A 21,363-nucleotide genomic window follows, 5' to 3' on the forward strand; every position below is an offset into this window, starting at 1 on the left:
CAAGTGATATGAAAATGCTGATGGTTATTGTAAATGAAAAACACATATTAAGAATTAAATACTTTATTGTATTGATATTTTATGTTCCTGTTAACTACACACTGCATAATATAACAAGAAACTCCTGAAAAAAAAAAAAAAAAACAGCAAGACCACTGAGATGTCAAGTATGTCGAACAAAAAGGCCAGGAAAGCAAAACAAATGTGCTGTCAGTGTGAGGCATAGGTGTAAATGGAATGTGCTGTTGTCACGTGATAATTGAAGAAAGGTTTTTTTCATAAAGTGCTATTGGTATTTTCATTGTAGTTCATATAGGAATTGTGGTTTTTCTTTTTAGACTTACTTAGTACACAAAAAAGTCCATGGTGAAAATGTTCAAGCTTTTTTATAAATGCTCGATAAATATTAAAAATTCAATACTTCATTTTTGTGGAGTTTTTCATATTAAGTGTTCATTGTTTAGCATAATAAAACTCATAAAATTAAAATAAGTCATGAATATAAATATCCTAGAGACTGGGCGTAGTGGCATGTGGCTGTAATCCCCGGGTTTGGGAGCCTGAACATAGGATTACTGTGAGTCCGACGTGTGTAGTGAGACCCTGTAGACCCTGTACTAAATACAAAACAAAACAAAAAAGAAATATCCTAAAAAGTGAACGTGGATCGGACAGACCCATATTTATACACCTTGATGACAAAATTAGCTCCATGCCCCTAAACCGTGGTCTAATTCTGGGACAGTTTACATTACGCTGTCTCACCAGTGCAGCCACAACCGCTAGAACCTCCGTTCCACCAGAGGGCGAATCTAACCCTCCATACCTTCCCAGAGTTCATCAGAAGAAAACAAGTAAAGGCTGAGGCAGTTAGACCCAATGCAGCTGCCGTAGCCGCCCCACCCCCCCACTCCAGTAAACAGGAAGTAGAATCGGTGTTTGGTGTCTAGAAGAGACTTGCGAGCGGTTGCTGTAGCGGGTGCTCGCTTCCAATTCACGCCCTCCCCTCCCCGCGCGCCATTTTTTTGTCCTAGTCCAGAAACTGTTGTGCTTTGCTTAGAACTTTCCTCAGCACCATGGCCGAATACTCCTACGTAAAGTCCACTAAACTCGTGCTCAAGGGAACAAAAGCCAAAAGGTGAGGCCCGCGTGCCGCCCTTCCTTTCTGTGGCGCCCACTCCCCGCGCGTCGGCCGGAGCAGGAGGAGCCGACCTTTTGGCCTCTGGCCGGGCGACCCCTCGGTTGGCGACCGCGCCCCGCCTCCGCCTGGAGAGGACGGGAAACCCGAGCCCGAGCCGCGCTGGGCGCACAGCGCTCCCGCCGGCCTCTGCGGGAAATGGAGGGCCTGTCGCGTCGGCCGCGACGACAGCCTCTTGCCTTGTGGAGAACGTCACGGTTCCCTCTGCCCCGCCCCCTTCTCCCCCAGCTTCCCCTCTCCCTCTTCCCCCACCTCTCTCTCACACACTCACACTCTTGATTTTTTTCTGACGTAACGTGGATTGTGGGACTGAGCAGAATCTCGTCGTGGATTGTATGAGCTTTCATCGGGATGGGGGTTCATAATGACACTACCAGTTAGTGTGTAAGCAAAGCTCGACACTGGGGATGCTGAGGCAGGAGGACCTCTGCAAGTTTGAGGGCAGCCTAAAGCTACAAGGTGAGCTCGAAGCCAGCCTGAGCTGCATAGTGAGACCCTGTCTCAAAGATTATTTTTTTCTAAACTTCCATTCTTTTAGTAAGAGCTCAGGTAATTTTTTCCATGTGTTTGTTGACAGTTAATCATTAAATGAAATAAAAGATATACCGGAAAATCAAGCCAAAAAGGAGATAGTAGTGTAATTCAACTTCCTAGTTAAGCATCCAGTGCATTCATGTGGCCCATTCTTTTTTCAACGTTTTTTAAGATTTGTTCCTGCTTAGCTATGCAAATACTGAGTATTTCTTTCTAGTTTTAGTGATACGCAGAGTTTCAGGCACTTTGAGGCAAGACAGAAAGACTATGAAACAGCCAATAAGCCATTGCTTTTGAGAACTGCTAGAAGAATGAAGTTCTTTATTATGCTGGAATGAATAATTTATTTTGAATAAATTAATATTTTTACTTTCTGAAATAGCAAGGAGCAGAGTTTGCTTCTGGGTTTAGTTTGGTTTTGTTCTGTTTTGTTTTTAAAAGACAGGGTCCTATTATGTAGTCCAAGGTTGGCCTCAAACTTGGGCTTCTGCCTCAGCATCCAGAGTGCTGAAGTTGTAGGTGTTCCATACCATGTCTGGCTAGAGTTTACTTTTGAAAACACACTTTACAATTAAAATGCAAGGAGGTGAATCTTACTATGACTATCCAGCATGATTAATGCCTCTTTAGCAGTTTCTGTGAGTCATAAATTATTCTAAGTATTTTGCATTTTAACTTTTTGCCATGTATCTGGGGTTTTTTTATGCAATTCATATGCGACAAAATTCCTCATTTGAAGTGTACAATTCAGTGGAGGGGTTTTTGTTTGTTTTTTTTGTTTTTGTATTCATGAGATAGACTAGTGTCTAATTTAACATTTTCAACATCCCCCCAAAAAAAAACCCCTTTCTATTCAGAGTTTGTGGCACCTCCTTGCTTTCTGTTAGTATTTGTTTGTTATGAATATTTTATTTTAGTGTAATCATACATCATACAGCTTTTTAAAATAAGGCTTTTACTTAGTATGATGTTCTTAAGAACCATCCATATTTTAGTGTAATACAGTGTATTTACTCATTTTATAACTGAATAATATTTCTGTTACTAAGTTAAACATCAGTTAATGGATATTTAGGTGATTCCCACTTCAGGGCTACTAGGAATAATGCTTCTATGAAAATCATTTTGTAAGTTTGTGTGGACATAAATTTTCATTTATCTTGGGCCAATAAATTAGGAAGGTAGTTACTGGCTCTTAGGATAAGAGATAGCAGTTTTACATTCTCAGTACTGTATGATGGTATGTATTAACTCTTAATCTCTAAAAGTAACTATAAGCTTTGAGTTATTGTCATTTTATAAGTTTGGATACTGATTAACAAAGAGTTTAAGTACTGTTTCCAAAAGTCAGAGAGGTTAAGCAATCTGGATCAGGATTTAAAATTAGGAAGTTTGACTGTAGAGTCTGCCCTGAATGCTAATGTAGGCCCCAGAAGCACTTCTCAGTACTATAACACAGTTGGTCAATGTAAATCACCGAAAATCAGTAGCTTATGAATCACTGAATGGCTTCAAAAACTTTTCCGTACTTTGACACTGTGATATTTGACATACAAGTGAATTTGAGTATATAACTTTTCTTCTATAGTAAGAAGAAAAAGAAAGAAAAGAAGAGAAAAAAAGAAGAGGATGAAGAAACTCAACTTGATATTGTTGGTGAGTCACTACATGCTGTATTCTGCAAAAGTTGAATTTTGTTGATTTTTTAATATATTTTTAAAAATCATTTATATATTTGACATATGGTCTCCCTATGCAGCTCGGACTCATAGTGATCCTCCTGTCTCAATCTTGCCCATGCTGGGAGTACAGGCATGCACCACTACACCCAGTTTCAGTGGCCAGCACAGTGGGCCCAGGTTTCCAGGGCTGGCAGGGCATGCCATGCCGGGGATTGAATTCAGGTCCTTGTGCTTGCCAGGCAGGCACTTAGACTAGCTGAGCTATCTCTCCAATCCTGTTGAGATATCTTTCAAAAAATTTTTTGTTAGGAGTTTATGACTGTTGTTTGTCCTAAGTACTCAGATATTATTTACAGTTTCAGATTCCTGCTTTTTATGAACAGAGTGGATAGATACCATTGGTACCTTTCATTTTCAGAAAGGTACTATAGAGAAAGCATAACTGTTGAATTTAGTAGGCACTGTTACATTATATTCCTTAATAGCCAGAGATTCTTATCCATGATTTTAAAAATCTGTTATAGATAAATATTATTTAACTAGATTGTACAACCAATTTTCTTTGTACATGCATGCATTTTCATCTTAGGGTCAGATTTGTCTCTAAAGGAAATATAATCACAGTAAAAAATATTTTAGAAACTGTGAAGTAAATGAAAACCTAATTAAACAGGGTGGAACATCAAGGTAATGTATAAATGCTACTAGAAGCAAACTAAAGCAGACACATTTGTAACCAACTTTCCATTTAGTCATTATGTCCTACTCCACCACTACTTTAAAGCGAATTTTTTTCTCTTCTAAAACTTACCATGTGTCCTTTCCAAACTCCATAGCTTACGGTTATTTTAAAACTGTAAAAAAGAAGGCGTAGCATAAAGCTAATATCCTGGGAAGTCTCACTTTTTTTTATTAGTATATGTTTACAGTACATAATGACATTCATGAAGAGTTGGTACAAGTACATAACACATCTTAATTCTTTTTTTAAATCTTTTTGTCTATTTATTTATTTATTTGATACAGGGTCTTAGTATGCAGCTTGGACTCTTAGTTATCCTCCTGTCTCAGCCTCCCCAGCGCTGGGATTACAGGCTTGCGCCACCACACCCGGCCTCAGTGGCCGGCACAACATCCCAGAGTTCCAGGACCAGCACGGCATGCAGTGCTGGGGATTGAACCTGGGTCCTTACACTTGCCAGGCTGGACACTTACACCACCGCGCTATCTCCCCAGCCCAACACGTCTTAATTTTTTATACATCCCCTTCCTTATGCTTCCCTACTGTCCCCTTCCCTATATCTCTTGTTCTTCCTGTTTACAAAAGATCTATCCCCTTTCCTTTTATCTATCTTTTACTTTGCTCTTTCTTTCCAGTTCAGAATTCTCACATAAAAGAAACCATACAATATTTATGCTTAAATGTCTGATTTACTTCATTTAACCTGGTAATCTGGTCAGGTGTCCAGCACAAGCTGACACTGGAAGGTGGTGGCCAGCAGTAACATCCGGGACCATGGGTCAGGGAGATGGCTCAGTAGAATAAGCACTTGCCTGTCAAGCGCAAGGGTCTGAGTTCAAATCCCTGGTTCCTCAAAAAAAAAAAGGAGTAACATCCGGGACCCAGGAGGGTTGACCATTGAGGTCCAGCACACACCAACGTTAGATGGGGATGATAGGCAGTGGCAGTAACCACAGCCTGCTGTGTCAGCAGTTTGCATTCAGCATTACCCAGTTTCATAAGAACTGCACTTTGGTGATTCACAAATGCATGTGAATTGAGTAAAATAGCCTTCACATGATTGGTAGCATTTTTCATTTTCAGCCACAGTAGCATTTTGTGTTGACTTTTTTTTTTTTTTAATGTATTTTAGTATGCAGTCTACAGGGTCTCACGACGTAGATTGAACTTGAAGTGATTCTCCTGTTTTCAGCCTCCCAAGCACTGGGATTACAGGCGTGCACCAAATCACCATCTCAGCATGCCCTGGGGGCAGGACCAGCACACTGGGGACCGAATCCCAGCTGCTGCTGTCTGCCTAAGCAGGCTCTTTAGTCCCCTGAGCTATCTGGTTGGCCCTTTGACTTCTTGATAATAGTCATTCTTTCTGGATAAAGATGGAATTTTAGTGTGGTTTTAATTAGCATTTCTCTTTAGGCCAAACATGTTGAATCTAATATCTGTTGGTCATTTTTACTTCTGAAAAGTATCTGTTCATTTGAGTTACCTGTTTTTCACTGGGTCTTTTATTTTGGGGGATCTAATTTTTTTAGGTGTTTTTTATATTCTAGGTACTAATACACTGGCCACCTCATCTGTTGTAGCTCCAGATCCTTGTGGGCTTAACTTGCATTAGAGGAGATAGGTCCCTTTTCCTAGGAGCTGTGGTTAACTTTCGAGACTCCTTTGCTCTTTTATTCATTATACTCCATTTCTCCAGCTTTTCTGTGGTTTCTAATTTTCCTATCACCTCCCTCCTGATTCCCAGAAACCTTTTTTTTTTTTTTTTTTCATGAATTTGTTATTTTCCAGGTGTTTTGATTTCAGGTCCTGAAACCCCTTTATTTTTCTGCCTGTCTTTACTCTAGCATGTTTAATCTCATTCATACAATGTTTGGAAAAAGTACATCAACAATTAGAAGTTGGGGTAAGGCGTTGGAGGTGTAACTCAGTTGTCAGGTGCTTGCTTAGCATACAAATGTGCAATGAATGGTTATGTCAAAGGATACATTAGTATTTAACAGTATACAAAAAAAGTGCCATTTTACCCTTTCACCAAAAATGAAAGTTCCAATTGTCAACAGCTGGTACTATTACCAGCCTTTCCTTCCTCTCTCTCTTGTGTACCTTGTCATCTTCTTAATAGTGCTTATCTGATAAACAGAAGTTTTTAATTTTTCTAAAGCTCTATAGTTTTTCTTTTAAGGTTACCGCCTTGTCTTTCTATTCTAAAACAGCTTTGGAAGGCTGATGAGAGAGCTTAGCAGACTAAGCATCTTCTTAGGCAAATGCGGTGACAGGTTCGATCATCAGGACCACATGCCGTGCTGCCCCCAGCCCCAGGCACACTGAGCCAGCCACCAAGTCCCAGAGTGGTGGCGCACACTTGTAATCCCAGTGCTGGAGGGGCTGAAAACAGGAGGATCACTAGGAGTTCAAGCTGCATAGTGAAACCCTGTACCAAATACATAAAACATCTTTGGCTTACCTGAGGTCATGAAGACATTCCTCTACATTTTCTTTTAGTGACATTTTATTTCTAGTCTTTATATTAGATCTGTCATCCACTTCAAGTTTGTTTTTGGCATAGTAAACAATGTAAAGTGTCAAGTTTCATTTTTCCCAACGTTTATAAGCAGTTGTTCAGCTACATTGCTGAATAAAGTTCCATTTCCTCATAAACTGCTTTTTTTATCTTTGTTCAAAAGCAGCTGACTTCTTATATTGCTCTAATTCTTGATTCCCTCTGTTCCACTGATTTTTTTTCTATTCTATTAATGTATTTGTTTTCATTAGCACAATTTTATAAGATTTTGAGGTCAAGTAGCAATCTCTCAAACTTTGTACTTCAAGATTAATTATTCTAAGTCTTCAAGATTTCCAAGAAAAATTTCAGATCACTTTATTAGGTTCTACCAAAAGAAGAAAATTGGTTGGATTTTAGGGTGGGACTTGTATTGAATCTAGGTCATTTGTGGCTCTTACTCCAGGAAATGATCCTCGTGGGGCCTGAATTAAGTGAATAAACATATTCAGGTGTGTTTATCTGCACTAGTGTTCTCACCTTCCTGGGATCTCTGGTATCACTAGTCTGCACTCACAAGTAGTGACTGCTCTGTTGGTCTGCCCAGTATGTGCTCAACCCAGCCCTTGACCAAAAGCCTGCAGAGAATCTTCACATACACTTTTTGCCCCCACTCCATCAGTGTACTTCCTTCTCCTCAAGTACCTGGCTCTATAAATTCCAGTCACTTTGTCACGCCAAGCCTCAGTGCAACCAAACTGCCTGTTTTTCTGAACCTCTTACCTCCCTGCCATGTAAACAGAAAACTGCATTAGGCAGAAAGCCAATGGTTGTGAAGTTCACTTCACATACTTCCCTTTTCTCATGGAGGGGAATGCTGGTCCACTTGTGTTTCAATGCCTAAAAATAGTTTTCTCATATATCTTGTCTGCTGTCCTAGAAGGAAGACAAGTCTAGTACCAGTTATTCTCCCTTGGCTGAGTCTTCTTTTTTGTTCTTCTCACTTTCTTTCATGGTATCATTATCTAAAGTTGCCTAGAAGTAAACATAAGCTATTTCTGGAAGAAAGAAACCCATTTTAATGTTTTAAGCTGTTCTGTTGATTTTGCGTGAGACCCTGAAAGTAAGGCCGAAGCAAGAGTGGATTGGAAAATAGGATGAAAGAATTTTTGCCTTCCACATGGAAAATAGCAAATTTGGGTAATAATGAAAAAGACCATGTCTTTAAGGGTTTCAGTGAACTTTATTAAACTTGAAAACAACTGGATGTATAATAGCATAGTTCATTGATGGTGAACCTATGGCACATATGTCTCAGCAGGCTGTTTGTTACCATTGGAAGCTCTAAAAGATTCACCATCACTGGCATAGTTTGTAAAATTACTAGATAACCTTTTCTGCCCAGGAACGAAAGCCAGACAAGTGAGTCAGAAGTTGTGTGAAGTATAGACTGTATTACAATTCAGGAAAAAAATTCATTTCCAAAGCTTAGACACATAGTCCCATTGCGACAGGTACATAATGATAGTAGGGGTGGAAGGACAGTGTTTTAGCTGAGTTCGTGGGTCCATCAGAAGGTGAGGTAAGCTATCACGCAGCCTCTCTGTATTGCCATTCAGAGGGATTACAGGATGGGTAGGCATCAACATGGAGTTATGAGCAACACTGGGAGGCCCATTAATCCATTAACCACAAAGTGGGGCCTGTCAAATGTGAGTCCATCCTGTAGTATCTGTAGTAGCCTAAATACTGTGAAGAATGAGAACTGTGATGGTATTTTATTTACTATGGTAACTGTTATAGGAGACATTCTTATGTGTGACAAATTTAAATGTTGTAAGACTATGCAGCAGCAATATTTAAGGCTTAGAATAAGCATGTCTGCATATGTTATTTTTTGAAAGTACCAAGTATGGTGTTGGAACAAATTCTCAGATTCAGCTTCATTGTCAGTAACACATAAACAAAGCTTTAAGTTATAACTGACTCTAAGATAGGCAACTTCAGTGTCCACATTCTTAGTATCTACTGCTGTTTTGCAGTCCCAACACCCAGCATGATACTGAGAGGAGGGCATTATATTATTTTAATCTTTAAACCTGCAAGCGTACTTCTGAGCTTTTAAGTTTGAGCCCATTGAAATCTCAAGGGGAAATAATAGGCATCTACTCAAGATAACTTTAGTAGCTCAAGATATTATAAGTAATCTATTACTTTCCTACTTCGATACAAGTTGAAAACTTTGAAGAACTTGTCTTCCAGAAATTCCTTCTTACTCTGCAAGTCACTGTTGATATAATTATTTTATTTAATATTAAATATAGACTGGGGATCTGGCTTAATGATAACAGTGCTTCCCTAGGATTCAGGAAGGTCTGGATTTAATCCTGTGCTGCAGAAAAAGCAAGTATATTTGTTAACCTGGCACAGAACTTAACCAAGTGCAAAAAAATTAAAATCATTAGGTGTTACATTCTTAAAGGTTTGTTAATCACAATACTGTTGAGGGCCGGCCAGATAGCTCAGCAGATTAAAGCACCTGCTTAGGTAGACCCAGGGACCAGGGCTTTGATCCCCAGCCTGCTCTGCTGGCCCCGCCCTCTGGGTGTGCTGAGAGGGCAGTTGAGACTGGGCATGGTGGTGCATGTCTGTAATCCCAGCTCTTGGAAGGCTGAAAACAGGAGGATCACTATGAGTCCTATCTACATAGTGAGACCTTGTAGACCCTGTACATAAAAAAAAAAAAAAAGACTGTTGATAATGGTCCTGATTTTCTTTTATTGAAAAGTTATATCTCAAATTATCTGACTTGCACTGAATTATTTTAATGTTTTTAATACTTTGTAGCTAAAAAATTTTTTCTCTCCTTTAGATTTTTCGTGGTAAAAAATACTTAAGTTAAAATTTGCCATTTTAACCATTTTAAGTTTATATTTGATGAGTTGTGGAGTACATTCACATCATTGTGCATCCATTACCACTATCCATATCTAAAACTTTGTCCATCTCAAAAAACCTAAACTTTGTGCCCATTAAACATTATACCCTATTTCCTCCAATCTCCAGTCCCTGATAACTACCAGTCTACTTCCTTTCTCCATGAATGTGACTATTTTAACAAACACATATAAAAAAAATCATACAGTATTTCTTGTTTTGTGAGACCTTTCATTATTTAGTATCATGTCTTCAAGGTTTGCCCATATTATGGCATGTGTCAGAATTTCCATAATTTATGCAAATAATACTGTATTATTTAGCACATCTTGTTTGGTCATTCATCTCTCCAGAGATACTGGGTTTGCCTCCACCTTATTGGCTGTTGTGAATAATTCTGCTCTGACCATGGATGTGCAGTTACTTCTTCAAGACCATGGTGTCAGTGCTTTTGGGGTCCATGCTAAAAAGTAAACCGCTAAACTGTATGGTAGTTCTATTTGTGATTTTTTTAAAAAACCTCTCATGCTTTTTTCCATAGAAGATGTAACCTTTTACATTCTCTCCAGCAGTGCCCAAGACTTCTAGATTTTTCACATCTTCACCAAAACTGTTTTCTTGGTTTTTGATAAAAGCCAAATGATAACCATCTTTTTACGTGCATCCTTCTTTTTTGCCCATTTTTTGTATCATTTTAGAGTATATTTTCTGGTTGTTAGCTCCTTATGCATGTAATTTACACATCTCCCATTGTATTAAAATTGGTCTTTGATGTACAGAATTTTCTTTGAAGTTAAATTTGTTTATTTTTTTCTATCATGTGTGCTTCTCATGTCACATCCAAGAAATCAGTGCAAAACCCAATGTTATGAAGCTTTGTTTTCCTCTGAAAGTTTTGTATACAGTTTTTTATTTTAAGTAAATTGTAATTCATTATAAATTTAATAAGAAAAGGGGTTGGAGAGATGGCTCAGTGGTCTAAAGCACCTACTTAGAACAAGCTTGGCAAAGCACAGGGACTGCGGTTCAATCCCCCAGCACCACATGCCAGCCAGCCCCGCCCCCTGGTGGGCTGAGCTGCGCGCGCGCGCACACACACACACACAATAAATAAATGTAAAAACAAAATAGAAATTACCTTTAAAAAAAAAAGAAAGAAAAATAAATAAATACCTTTAATGATATTTCAAATTAGTTATGAAAAGCCTTTTGAAAAAAAACCTGAACTGTTTACCTGAGTAGATAATTTTATGTATCAATCCACAGTTCCAAAAAAAAAAAAGATAATTTTATGTCGTGTGTTTTGCTCAATTTTTAAAGTTTTTTAAATGGAAATTTCCAAATTAACGCAAAGATTTTTATACTTAACTATATACCATTGTTGGACCTTGTAAAATTAATCAGAATTCCTTAATGTTATCTAACATCCAGTTAAAGATTAGTTTTATTTCTGCTCTAGCAAAGTACAATTCAGATTTGAGACTTTTTTTCTGTCAAATGTGAACTATAAACATTCCTTAAATAATTGAACTCTTGGGCACTCCAGCAGTGCCCAAGAGTTAAATTATAAAAATAATTATAAAAATTTATAAAAATTATAAAAATAATTTATTCTATAGATTTTTAGACATTAGTGTTCAGAGACATAAACTCTAATTTGCCTCTTACCTAAACACGTGTAGAGTAATGCTTTTCCCTGGTTTCAGTTACTTATAGTCAAACATGGTCTCATAATATTACATGGAAAATTCTAGAAGTAATAAAATGAGTTTTAAAGTGCATGTCATTCTGTGTAGCATGATCAAATCTGTCATCCTCCTACCCAGATGTGAATCATTCCTTTGTTCCAAGATTCATGCTATACAAACTGCTTATTAGTCACTTAGCGGCCCACATGGGTGACTGTCATGCTATCTTAGTGCTTGTTTTCAACAACCCTTACTTTACTTAATAATGCCCCCAAAGCACAAAAGTGATGCCCCACAGTTTGGAAAAGCCATAAAGTGCTGCCCTAAAGTGTAAGAGGGAGACTAGTTACATATTTTTATTATATTATTGTAATTCTGTTTTAATGTTAATTTCTTGAATAATTTATAAATTAAGCATTATCATTGGAGGGGACAGTGTCAAATAAAAAGTGAAATGTTTTACAAATGCTCTTTTTTTTTTTTTTTTTTTTTTAAGGAATATGGTGGACAGTAGCCAACTTTGGTGATATTTCAGGAACTATCGCCATTGAAATGGATAAAGGAACCTATATCCATGCACTTGACAATGGTCTCTTTACACTGGGAGCACCACATAAAGAAGGTTAGTGTTTGGTAGAAACAATGAAAGGGAAAAGTCACTTAAAGGATATATTTTATGATAGTCATGTACTTAACCCCACTGTAATTATGCTAAAGCATATTCTAAAGGAATGGAACTGTTGTATTGGACCCTTCTTTCTGTTTTGGATATTTACCAACTCTTGGCAACTCCCTCCTTCCATTGTAAGCATTTGAAAACACTGTCCAGTGATAGAGCACATCTGTAGAAAAAAAAAAAAAACAGTATAAATACTGTAATTGAAATAGTAAGTGAAACCAGGCATAGTGGGACACGCCTGTAATACCAACACTAGGGAGACTGAGGCAGGAGGATATCATGAGTTCAAGGCCAGCCTGGGCTACAAAAGCAGTCTCATAATGCATAGGTAGACCCTGTCTCAAAAGAGAATAAAAGAAAACCTAATAGAGTCAAAAGTTTGAATTTCTGTTTTCTTTAGGCCTTTTGCCAAAACTATCCTGAGAATAGTTAACAATTAGAAAGTTCCTCATTCTGGTTAGATCACAGAGAAGCACTAATGAGGTATAAAATAAACTAAAAGCATGGCTGGCCGAATAGCTCAATAATGGCCTGCAGGCAGGTGCAGGGGCCCAGGGTTTGATCCCCGGGCCTGCCATGCCAGCCCCGCCCCTGGGACACCCTGAGATATTATTGAGTGATTGAGATTGGACATGGTGGCTCATGTCTGTAATCCCAGCTCTTGGGAGGCTGTAAACAGGTGGATCACTACAAGTCCAATGTACTAGTAAGACCCTGAACACCCTATACACCCTTCCCTAAAATACAAAAAATAAAATAAAAAAACACAAAGCAAGAAACAGTATCATTTGATCACAGTGGCCATTCACTTTAATAAGTGAAAGCATTTAGTATTTTAAATATTAAGTACTTATTTCTCTATGTTTTGCAGTTAAAACAAGGAGAAAGTATATTGGAAGTAACTAAATTACCATGTAGTTATAAGAAGATAGTTTATGGAAGATATGACTATGGATACTGTATTATAATTGTGTCCAAATATTTTTAGATCAATTTTAGGAGGAAAAACTTTTTCTTCTTCTGAGTTCTTATACAAGGGAGACCATACGATATTTACACATGTGTATCTGGTTTATTTCACTTATGAGTATATCTTCAAGTGGCATCCACTTCAGTATAAAGGCTTCGAGTTTGTCATTCTTAATAGCTGAATAATACTCCACTGTGTAAAAATACCACATCTTTTTCAACCATTCCTCAGGTGATGGGCATCTTGGTTGTTTCCAAGATTTGGCTATCACAAATAGTGGGAAAAACTTTTTTAAGCAAAAGAATATCTTTACCTGAATATTTATGAAAAGGTATGAAATACTTTCAATTTTTTTCTTGTAGTTGATGAAGGTCCTAGTCCTCCAGAGCAGTTTACTGCTGTCAAATTGTCTGATTCCAGGTAAACTTGATTTCAACTATAATTAATAATTTTCTTCTTGTTAATTTAATTTCATTCATTGTAAAATTCCACTATTCACCTAACAAAAGGCCACATAGTAACTTTGACTCAAGAAATAAATTCTCTGAAAATGAATTCTGTGATATTCAAGAGAATATTACTTAAATACCCAGTAAATATGTAAGTGTTCTTAAGCTAAAATTATACTAACTTTGTTTTTAGAGGAAAATTAAACCTCTAACATTTTATGAACAGCAAAGGTGTCAATAGGACTTCATATTGTGGCAAAAATATTTTAATACTTTATAATAGAACATTTATATCTATTAAAAGTAATATATTTGAAAAGTAGTACATTTAGGGAATATGTGCTATAAAATGCATATTAGATGTTGTGTAATGTTAGATATTATATAGTATAGTACTTACATTCAGAAACTAAATATGAAATTATATATAGACAGCAGAGTGTTCATGTCAGCAAACAGCCACATACAGCTTTTAAAGATTTGGATGATGTCTTAATTTTTTATATTTTATAATTTGCATATATAACATATCTGAATATATGTATGTATATACATACACATATACACACATACATGCATGTACATGCGTACCCTCTTTTTAGTTCCATATTTAATTTTTTTGCTCAGTTTTTAATATTTGTCTGTTTTATTAACCCAAAGAATTGCCCTGAAATCTGGCTATGGAAAATATCTTGGTATCAATTCAGATGGACTTGTTGTTGGACGTTCAGATGCCATTGGACCAAGAGAACAGTGGGAACCAGTGTTTCAAGATGTAAGTCCTATTACTTAAAAATCTTACCTTGAGTATAAGAAAAAATTTTAAAGGAAAGGTGCAGAACTATAATACATTCCATGAAAAAGATCAGTATGGATTTATAACCTTAAAAACATTCCAGAGGACAGTGCATGAAAGAGCACCTTGCTCACCATGTTTCTGTACACCCTTGGGGACAGCACATGGACTTTCAGTACTTTTTAAATAATCAATTTTAAGTCTCAGAGGAGAAAAACAAAGTAAATCAGGAGTATCTTATTAGCAGAAAACATGTATGTTTTCAAAAAAATTGGGAAATATGGTAAATGACCATGGAGCAAGCTAAAGCTAAGTTGTAACAATTTCTGCATAAACAATAATATAATTTAAATTTATTCTTAGAACTATTTAAATTTATTCTTAGAACTATAAAAGTTTCTTAGTTCATAATGAAGCTTAAAGGGAAAATGGTATGCCGAAAGATAAATGTAGTACAAAGGAAAAATATTTATAAATTTAATAGGTAATTACAATATATGAATGTTTTAAGTCTTTATTGATACAGAATACTTAATTTTCTTTTTCCATTTATATAAGCAGTAAAGACTAAACAGAAATATACAGAATTAAACTTGCTCCAGAGAGTTGATCCTATGTGAACAGAGGTAGGAAGCAGTGGGTCCCACTTTTTCCCAAGTGGAGAAGTCCATTGGTGAGTGACATCAGTGGTTATAGACAATATATAACCAATTAAATAGGATCCAACAGTTTTTCAAGATGATACCTTAGCCAAACATGTCAAATAGCTAAGTTCAATCTGGTTAAAAATGGACTTTTTTATTGCAGCACAGTACAGACGTCTCAACGCACAAATTGTGTTTAAATTTTTTTTTAACCTTTTATGGCCTCCAATGTTTTCTCTTCTCTTCGACCCCATCTTTCTCTATGTCAGACTGTCCACAGTACTTGTCAGTAGCTACTGAATTGATGTCATGGCCCAGTAATGGTTGCAACCTCTTATAGATGATCCTATTGATTATAATTTTTTTTTTTTTTTGAGACAGGATCTCAGTGTGTAGTGTGATTTTGCTTTAAACTTATGTAGCCCAGGCTGTGATACTCCTGCCTCAGCCTCCTAAGTGCTGGGATTGCATGCGTGTGCCACCATCCCTAGCAATCCTGTCAATTAAAGTAATGTATTTATAATAAAAATATTCCAGCAAGAAAGGCCAGAATGGATCAGAAACTGCTAATGAACTTTAAGACAGGTCATTTAATTTTGAGAAAAGGCACTAAGTTTCAAATAATTTAAATTTTTTGTTACTGTACTTCATAATACATAGTAATTACATTGATCTTGGAAAACTGGTCATGTATTCATTGCATCATTCCTCCTTCTTCTGCCCTTATCCTCCCCTCTCTTTTTCTTCAGACCTTCTTCCCATGTCTACAGAGTCTTAACTCTGAATAATTTAAGAAACACAAATTAGACTTTAGTACAAAGAGGGATTAGCTCAGGCCTCAATCCCTTTCAAGCCACACCTTGGTACTCACCGGCAGCCATGCAAGTGACATGCAACCCTGATGCAACCCTGAACCTCTCACCGGGAATAGGAAATTAAATGAACTCTGTGCCATTAGCGCTTTTTAAACTGGACGTGATGTGGAGTTATTAAAACGTTTGTAATTACTCTGAATATTTTGTCTGTCTGATGTTAAAGCTACTCCAAATTCCCTCAAAAAAAAACCCCAAAAATGTCCAAATACAAAATCTGAATCATCGTTAAATTTGTGAAAGGAATTTAATCAAATTTATAATTCAGGTATAGGAATAAAGAAAATAGTTTTCAGAGTATTGCTTAGTAAAGATCAGTGTATTAACAAAAATGTATCATTTTATATACGAGTCCATCAGATGCTGATTCTTTTTTTTTAATTTTATTTTATTTGTGTGTGTGTGTGTGTGTGTGGCCAGCTCAGCCCACCAGGGGGCGGGGCTGGCTGGCATGTGGTGCTGGGGAATTGAACCATGGTCCCTGTGCTTTGCTGAGCTTGTTTTAAGTAGGTGCTTTAGACCACTGAGCCAACTCACCAGCCCCCAGATGCTGATTCTTAATGTAAACTTAAAGATACCATACAGGCTCATTTTTATATCTTTTTTATAGTTTCCAGTTATAATTAAAGAAATTTTACATAAAACATTAATATTTTAAATAAAAAGTTATATATAATTCAAAACTTTTAGTTTTTAAAGATAATCTTTTTAACTGAATTAAATCAGTTATATTATCAATAGATTTTTGGGTTTTGTTTTTTTTTTTTTTAGGCCAAAGAAAATCTTGTTTTAAGCAGCCACATATAGAGGTACATGCCTGTATTCCCAGGTACTAGGAAAACTGAGACAAGAGTATCGCAAGCCTGGCCAATCAGTGAGACCATATCCCCCATAAGAGTTTTTAAAGGGTAGTTCAGTACTCCCTGGATTCGGTCCCAATACTGAAATTTAACACTGCTAGAATATGTTCAAAATGTTTATGTGGTAATCTTTGATTAGTAATAGTATAGATAATTTGGGGTTTATTTTTGTGTGTTTATGTTTTCAAGTTTTCTCTCAGTTACTCTTCTTGATTTTAGAATTGGTAAAAAAAATTTATTTAATCTAAAGAGTATTTCTTTTCCACATAGCCTTATAGTTCATTTTTGTTGTTATCTTGTTTTATTAGGGGAAGATGGCCTTACTGGCCTCAAATAGTTGTTTTATTAGATGCAATGAAGCAGGTGATATAGAAGCAAAAAGTAAAACAGCAGGAGAAGAAGAAATGATAAAGGTAATTTTAACATTTCTGTTCAGGTTTATAATATGTCATGTATGTGGTACAGTTTTGTCTCTGTAAAACATTTCTCCTTTACTATCACTAAGACTTACCAGCTTTTTAATAATACAATAGGTCCTTGATTTAGAAACAATTAATTCACAGTGCTGGTTTTAACTCAACCTAATTGTAGATCAAGACTATTTTTCCCATAAGAAATAATGGAAATACCCATAATACATTCAAAACCTCACCCTTACCTAACCTTTTCATAATAAAAAAGGGTTGTATAATATGCATAATTTACCAGAAAAACCAATAATTCTCCTAGGGTATTCACCAAAAAATTGTAAAATATGCCTAGTTTACCAAAAACAACAATTTCATACTGTACTCACCATTCCAAGTTGACACCTTTGGCTTGCAGGAAAAGGATGCAATGGAAAGTGGTTATAGATTGGAAGGAGAATCCTGTTCCATAAAAACATCAGGAATCTGGCTCTCTTATGTCCTTTCTCTTCTTGGGAGAGTCTGCATCCCACTAGCATCTACTCTGGCTCATTAGACCTCGGCCTTTTTAGAACTTAAAACTGGTCTGAGGTTGTCTGTTTCTGTCTTGTCTTTAACGCTGTTCTGTAGTATGACATGATACTGTCATTAAGCAAGTGAATGCCGTGATTGGCTTTTCGGTGTCTGGGTGAGTCTCCTCTACGAATGCTTGCAGCTCTATCCATTTTGTCAATGTTTCCCTTATTTCACAAGAACTTTGCTGTGCTGGTTGTTGATACTCCTCCTCCTCTTCAGATAGCCCCTCAGCTGCCATTCCCTGTTGCTCAGCCAGAAGTTGAAGTTTTTCTGTAGGCAGTTGCTCTGAGTGCACTTCCACCAGTTCCTTAATATCTCCTGTCTGCCTGCAAGTCTGTGGACTCTGCTGTAGTGATAGTGTCATCAGCCACAGGGTCAGTTGAAGGCTCAGGCTTCTCTACACAGCCTTCAAAGTGTCTCCTGCATTATTTTAGGTAGCACTTTATTCTAGGTATATCACAGGTCCTTAAAGAGACCTTGGTCTAATATTTTTAAATTAATCCTACACAGGAAAGGATGTAGTAATTTTCCACCCAGAACTCTGTAAGGGTTATATCCATATTAAAGACCTCCTGGGAGCGCTTCCAGAACAGTTCCTTGGTGCGCAGCTTCTTAACGTTATCCATAACGTGCTGGTCCCTAGGCTGCAGGAGAGGAGTCGTATTAGGTGGATAGAACTTGACTGAGAACCATGGAAATTTTTCAGCCAATTCTTCCAAATCTTGGGTGAGCAGGAGCACTGTCCAAGATGAGGAAAGCCTTGGGTATTGAACCTTTGTCCTCTAGATATTTTGTAGCAGTAGTACAGAAAACCTCCCTGATCTATTCAAAAAAGTACTCTTGTCACCCAGCCTTTTATGTTAGATTGCTGCAAGATCCCTGCCCTATTCTGGACGACTTTGTTTTCTGAATACTCTAGGGGTCTCAGAGTGAGGCTTTATCTTGAGGTCACCACTCCCATTGGCACATAACACTAAGGGTAGCCTGTCCTTCATAGGCTTGTGGCCTATCATTTTCTTCTCTTCCTGGACAATTTATGTTCAAGACATTTTCTTCCAGAAAAGGCCAGCTTCATCACAATTGAAAACTTTATAAGAACAAAATCCATTTCTCTGTGTCATGTCAAAGTGGTGTCTGTAATTTTCAGCATCCCTTTAGCATCAGCCCTGCCTGCTTCACCATGCCTAGTCACACTGTGAAGCCCATTTCTTGCTTTAAAATTGTGAACCCACCCATTTCTGACATGAAATGTTTCACCATTATCACTCATTGATGGATTATCCTTTTCAAGACCTGCAGTTATATCTCTTGCTCTTTGAGAAATTATGGACTCAGGCTATCTGCCTTTCATTTATCTATAGTGATAATAGCCTTGCTACCTCATCTAATACTGTTTGTCTTGATTTACTAATCTGAGTAACACCTTTAGTACCACCAGCTTCCTTATGCAGATCTTTCCTCTGTACAGTTGTGATGGTGGATTTCAACATGCTGTTCATATTAGAAAGACTGGCTGGGGCCAGGCAGATGGCTCAGTAAAATAAGTGCTTGCCTAGCAAGTGCAAGGGCCTCAGTTCAATCCCCAATTCAGCCAAAAAAAAAAAAAAGACTGGTCTCATGAGCGCCACCCTCCTATTTCTCTACAACTTCCTTCTTTTCAGTGGTGATTCCTTTCTTTACCTTCCCTTCCTTCCTTAGCTTTTTTCTACCTTTAATTTAACTCCAGTTTTGGAATCAGAAACTGAACTCAGGACCTCATACTTGTCAGGCAGGCACTGTGCCACTGAGCTATGTCCCCAGCCCCACATGGACCATTTTGATAGCAATAATCATAATGATTATATAAATCACTGACTGAAATTAAGCCTTTAAATACACATCTGAGCTCAGACTGATGCTTGCATACAGTTACATACCTTTTTTGGCATCATGAGTCATTATTTACAACTGCACAAGGTGCCAGCATTTGAGTTGTACCTCAAGACTTTGGGTCTGGGGCCAGGGAGATGGCTCAGTGGAATAAGCACTAGAGTCTCTGAGTTCAATCCTCAGTTCTACCAAGAAGAAAAGAAAAAAAAAATAGACTTTGGGTCATAAACTAAACCTAAAATTCAAGCTGTAACCAAGTTGTTTGCATGTGAGGTTGGTCAGAACTCTAGGGTCATTAACTCTAATAATCCTTTGCATTATGTCCTAAGTAGACTTTGAGTTACAGATTCCATAATTGCTGATTTAATTTGTACCTTTTAAATTACTCCATCTGTGAACACTTTACTATTGTTTTAATTGATTATTTTAACCTTTTTTTTTGAGTAGTTCTATGTATACTTTTTAGACCTATATTTTCTTTTTTCTCCTCCTGTTTAAAAAACTTTAATTTTAAAGTGTTCACAGAACACAAAACCTTTAAAAGCATTTAAAAGTATACGTTTTTGTCCACTTTGTTCACCTGTCTCCATCTTTCCATTATCCCAGCTCTGCTCCTCCCTTTTTATAGCCTAATATTTTCTTCATAAATACTTGAATATGTTTATAATTTTCTACTTTGAATTTTTGTCCTTAATATGTATCTGGGAAATCTTTCCCCATCGGTATATATATAAAAAGTTCTCTTTCCTACCTCTTCCCCACCTTTCTTTCCTTTTGTTTCTTTTAATAGATACATAATATTTCATTGTAGGGACATGCTTTATTTAGATCAGTCTCATGTATGGAAATGTGAGGTGTTTTCAGTCTTTTATTCTTTTTTGGAGTCTTTTATTCTCACAGTCCAAAGGCACTTAATTTGGACCATGCATCATTTTGTAGGTATGCAAATATAAGGCTAGTAGGTTGTTTTGTTACTTCCTAACTGTCATACTAGGCTTATAGGAAACATGAAATTCACGATAAAACTTATAGGACTTTAATACTCAATTTTTTGTTTTCCTTATGAATAAGTACATGTCATTTTTACATAAGGAGAAATAAGAGACAAGGGGGAAAACTTCGTTGCTGAGCTAAAATTAAAACTTCCTTATTCTAGGTGAAGTTTCCTTATCCTACTCTTTGTTTTACTTGATTGTGAAAGTTATACAGATATCTTCCTGTTAAGGTAAAATTCTAAACAGAACTACGTGATAGCTTAGTTAAAGCATGTGGTTAACAAAAATATGATGAAGACTTTTAAGTTTTAATATTTTCAGAATCCACTAGATCCTTAATGACAATTTTTATAAAATCCCCTAGATCCTTAATGACAGTAAATGAGGTGTGTCTAAAGAGTAAGGCATTCTTGTTGCATTACTTTCTTTTAAATCTTTTATTTGTTTGGTACAGCATCTCGCTATGTAGCTCAGACTTGTAGTGATCCTCCTGTCTCAGTCTCCCCAGCCCTGGGATTACGGGTATGTGCCACAACACCCAGTTTCGGTGGCCAGCACAGCTCGGCCAGAGTTGTGGAGCCAGCATGGCATGTGGTACCAGGAAACAAACCTGGGTCCTTGTGCTTGCCAGGCAGGCACTTAGACCACGATGCTTTCCCCCAGGCCTGCATCACTTTTTTTACTCTTCAAATTGATTCCCACTGCTGAGGGTCCTGAACCTTCCAGAATGTGTCTGTTGGGAATCATAGGTTGCAGCTAGTCCCATCCAGATTTCCTTTATTCAATATAAAGCATAAAAATACACATTTTTCTCTACTGCCAGCCTAATTTCTAAGTGTCTACCAAGTTTTTGTACATGCTTGGTTAAATTCCTTGTCTTATGTTTACTTTTCTTCTCAAGATACTCTTTGCGAGTCCTAGCCCAGGTCCGGTGAGTGTGCGGAGAGTTTCCTGCTACCCTG

The 21,363-nt window shown here is 37.1% G+C and overlaps 1 protein-coding gene across 2 annotated transcripts in view; it reads left to right on the forward strand.

The window, feature by feature from the left end:
• Positions 1-921: 921 nt before the first annotated feature.
• The window catches only part of Frg1 (FSHD region gene 1), a 31,452-nt gene continuing 11,010 nt past the window's right edge, over positions 922-21,363 (forward strand). The window contains exons 1-6 of one of the 2 annotated variants that reach the window (XM_004637226.2): positions 922-1,138; positions 3,321-3,388; positions 11,781-11,906; positions 13,296-13,353; positions 14,043-14,157; positions 16,863-16,967. In XM_004637226.2, the coding sequence (XP_004637283.1) occupies positions 1,077-1,138; positions 3,321-3,388; positions 11,781-11,906; positions 13,296-13,353; positions 14,043-14,157; positions 16,863-16,967 (534 nt within the window). In that variant the 5' untranslated portion in view covers positions 922-1,076. The remainder of the gene's footprint in view (positions 1,139-3,320; positions 3,389-11,780; positions 11,907-13,295; positions 13,354-14,042; positions 14,158-16,862; positions 16,968-21,363) is intronic. The other variant, XM_023722033.1, reaches the window with a different exon arrangement.

Source organism: Octodon degus, unplaced genomic scaffold, assembly GCF_000260255.1.
Source record: "Octodon degus isolate 3935 unplaced genomic scaffold, OctDeg1.0 scaffold00088, whole genome shotgun sequence".
NCBI lineage: Eukaryota > Metazoa > Chordata > Mammalia > Rodentia > Octodontidae > Octodon > Octodon degus.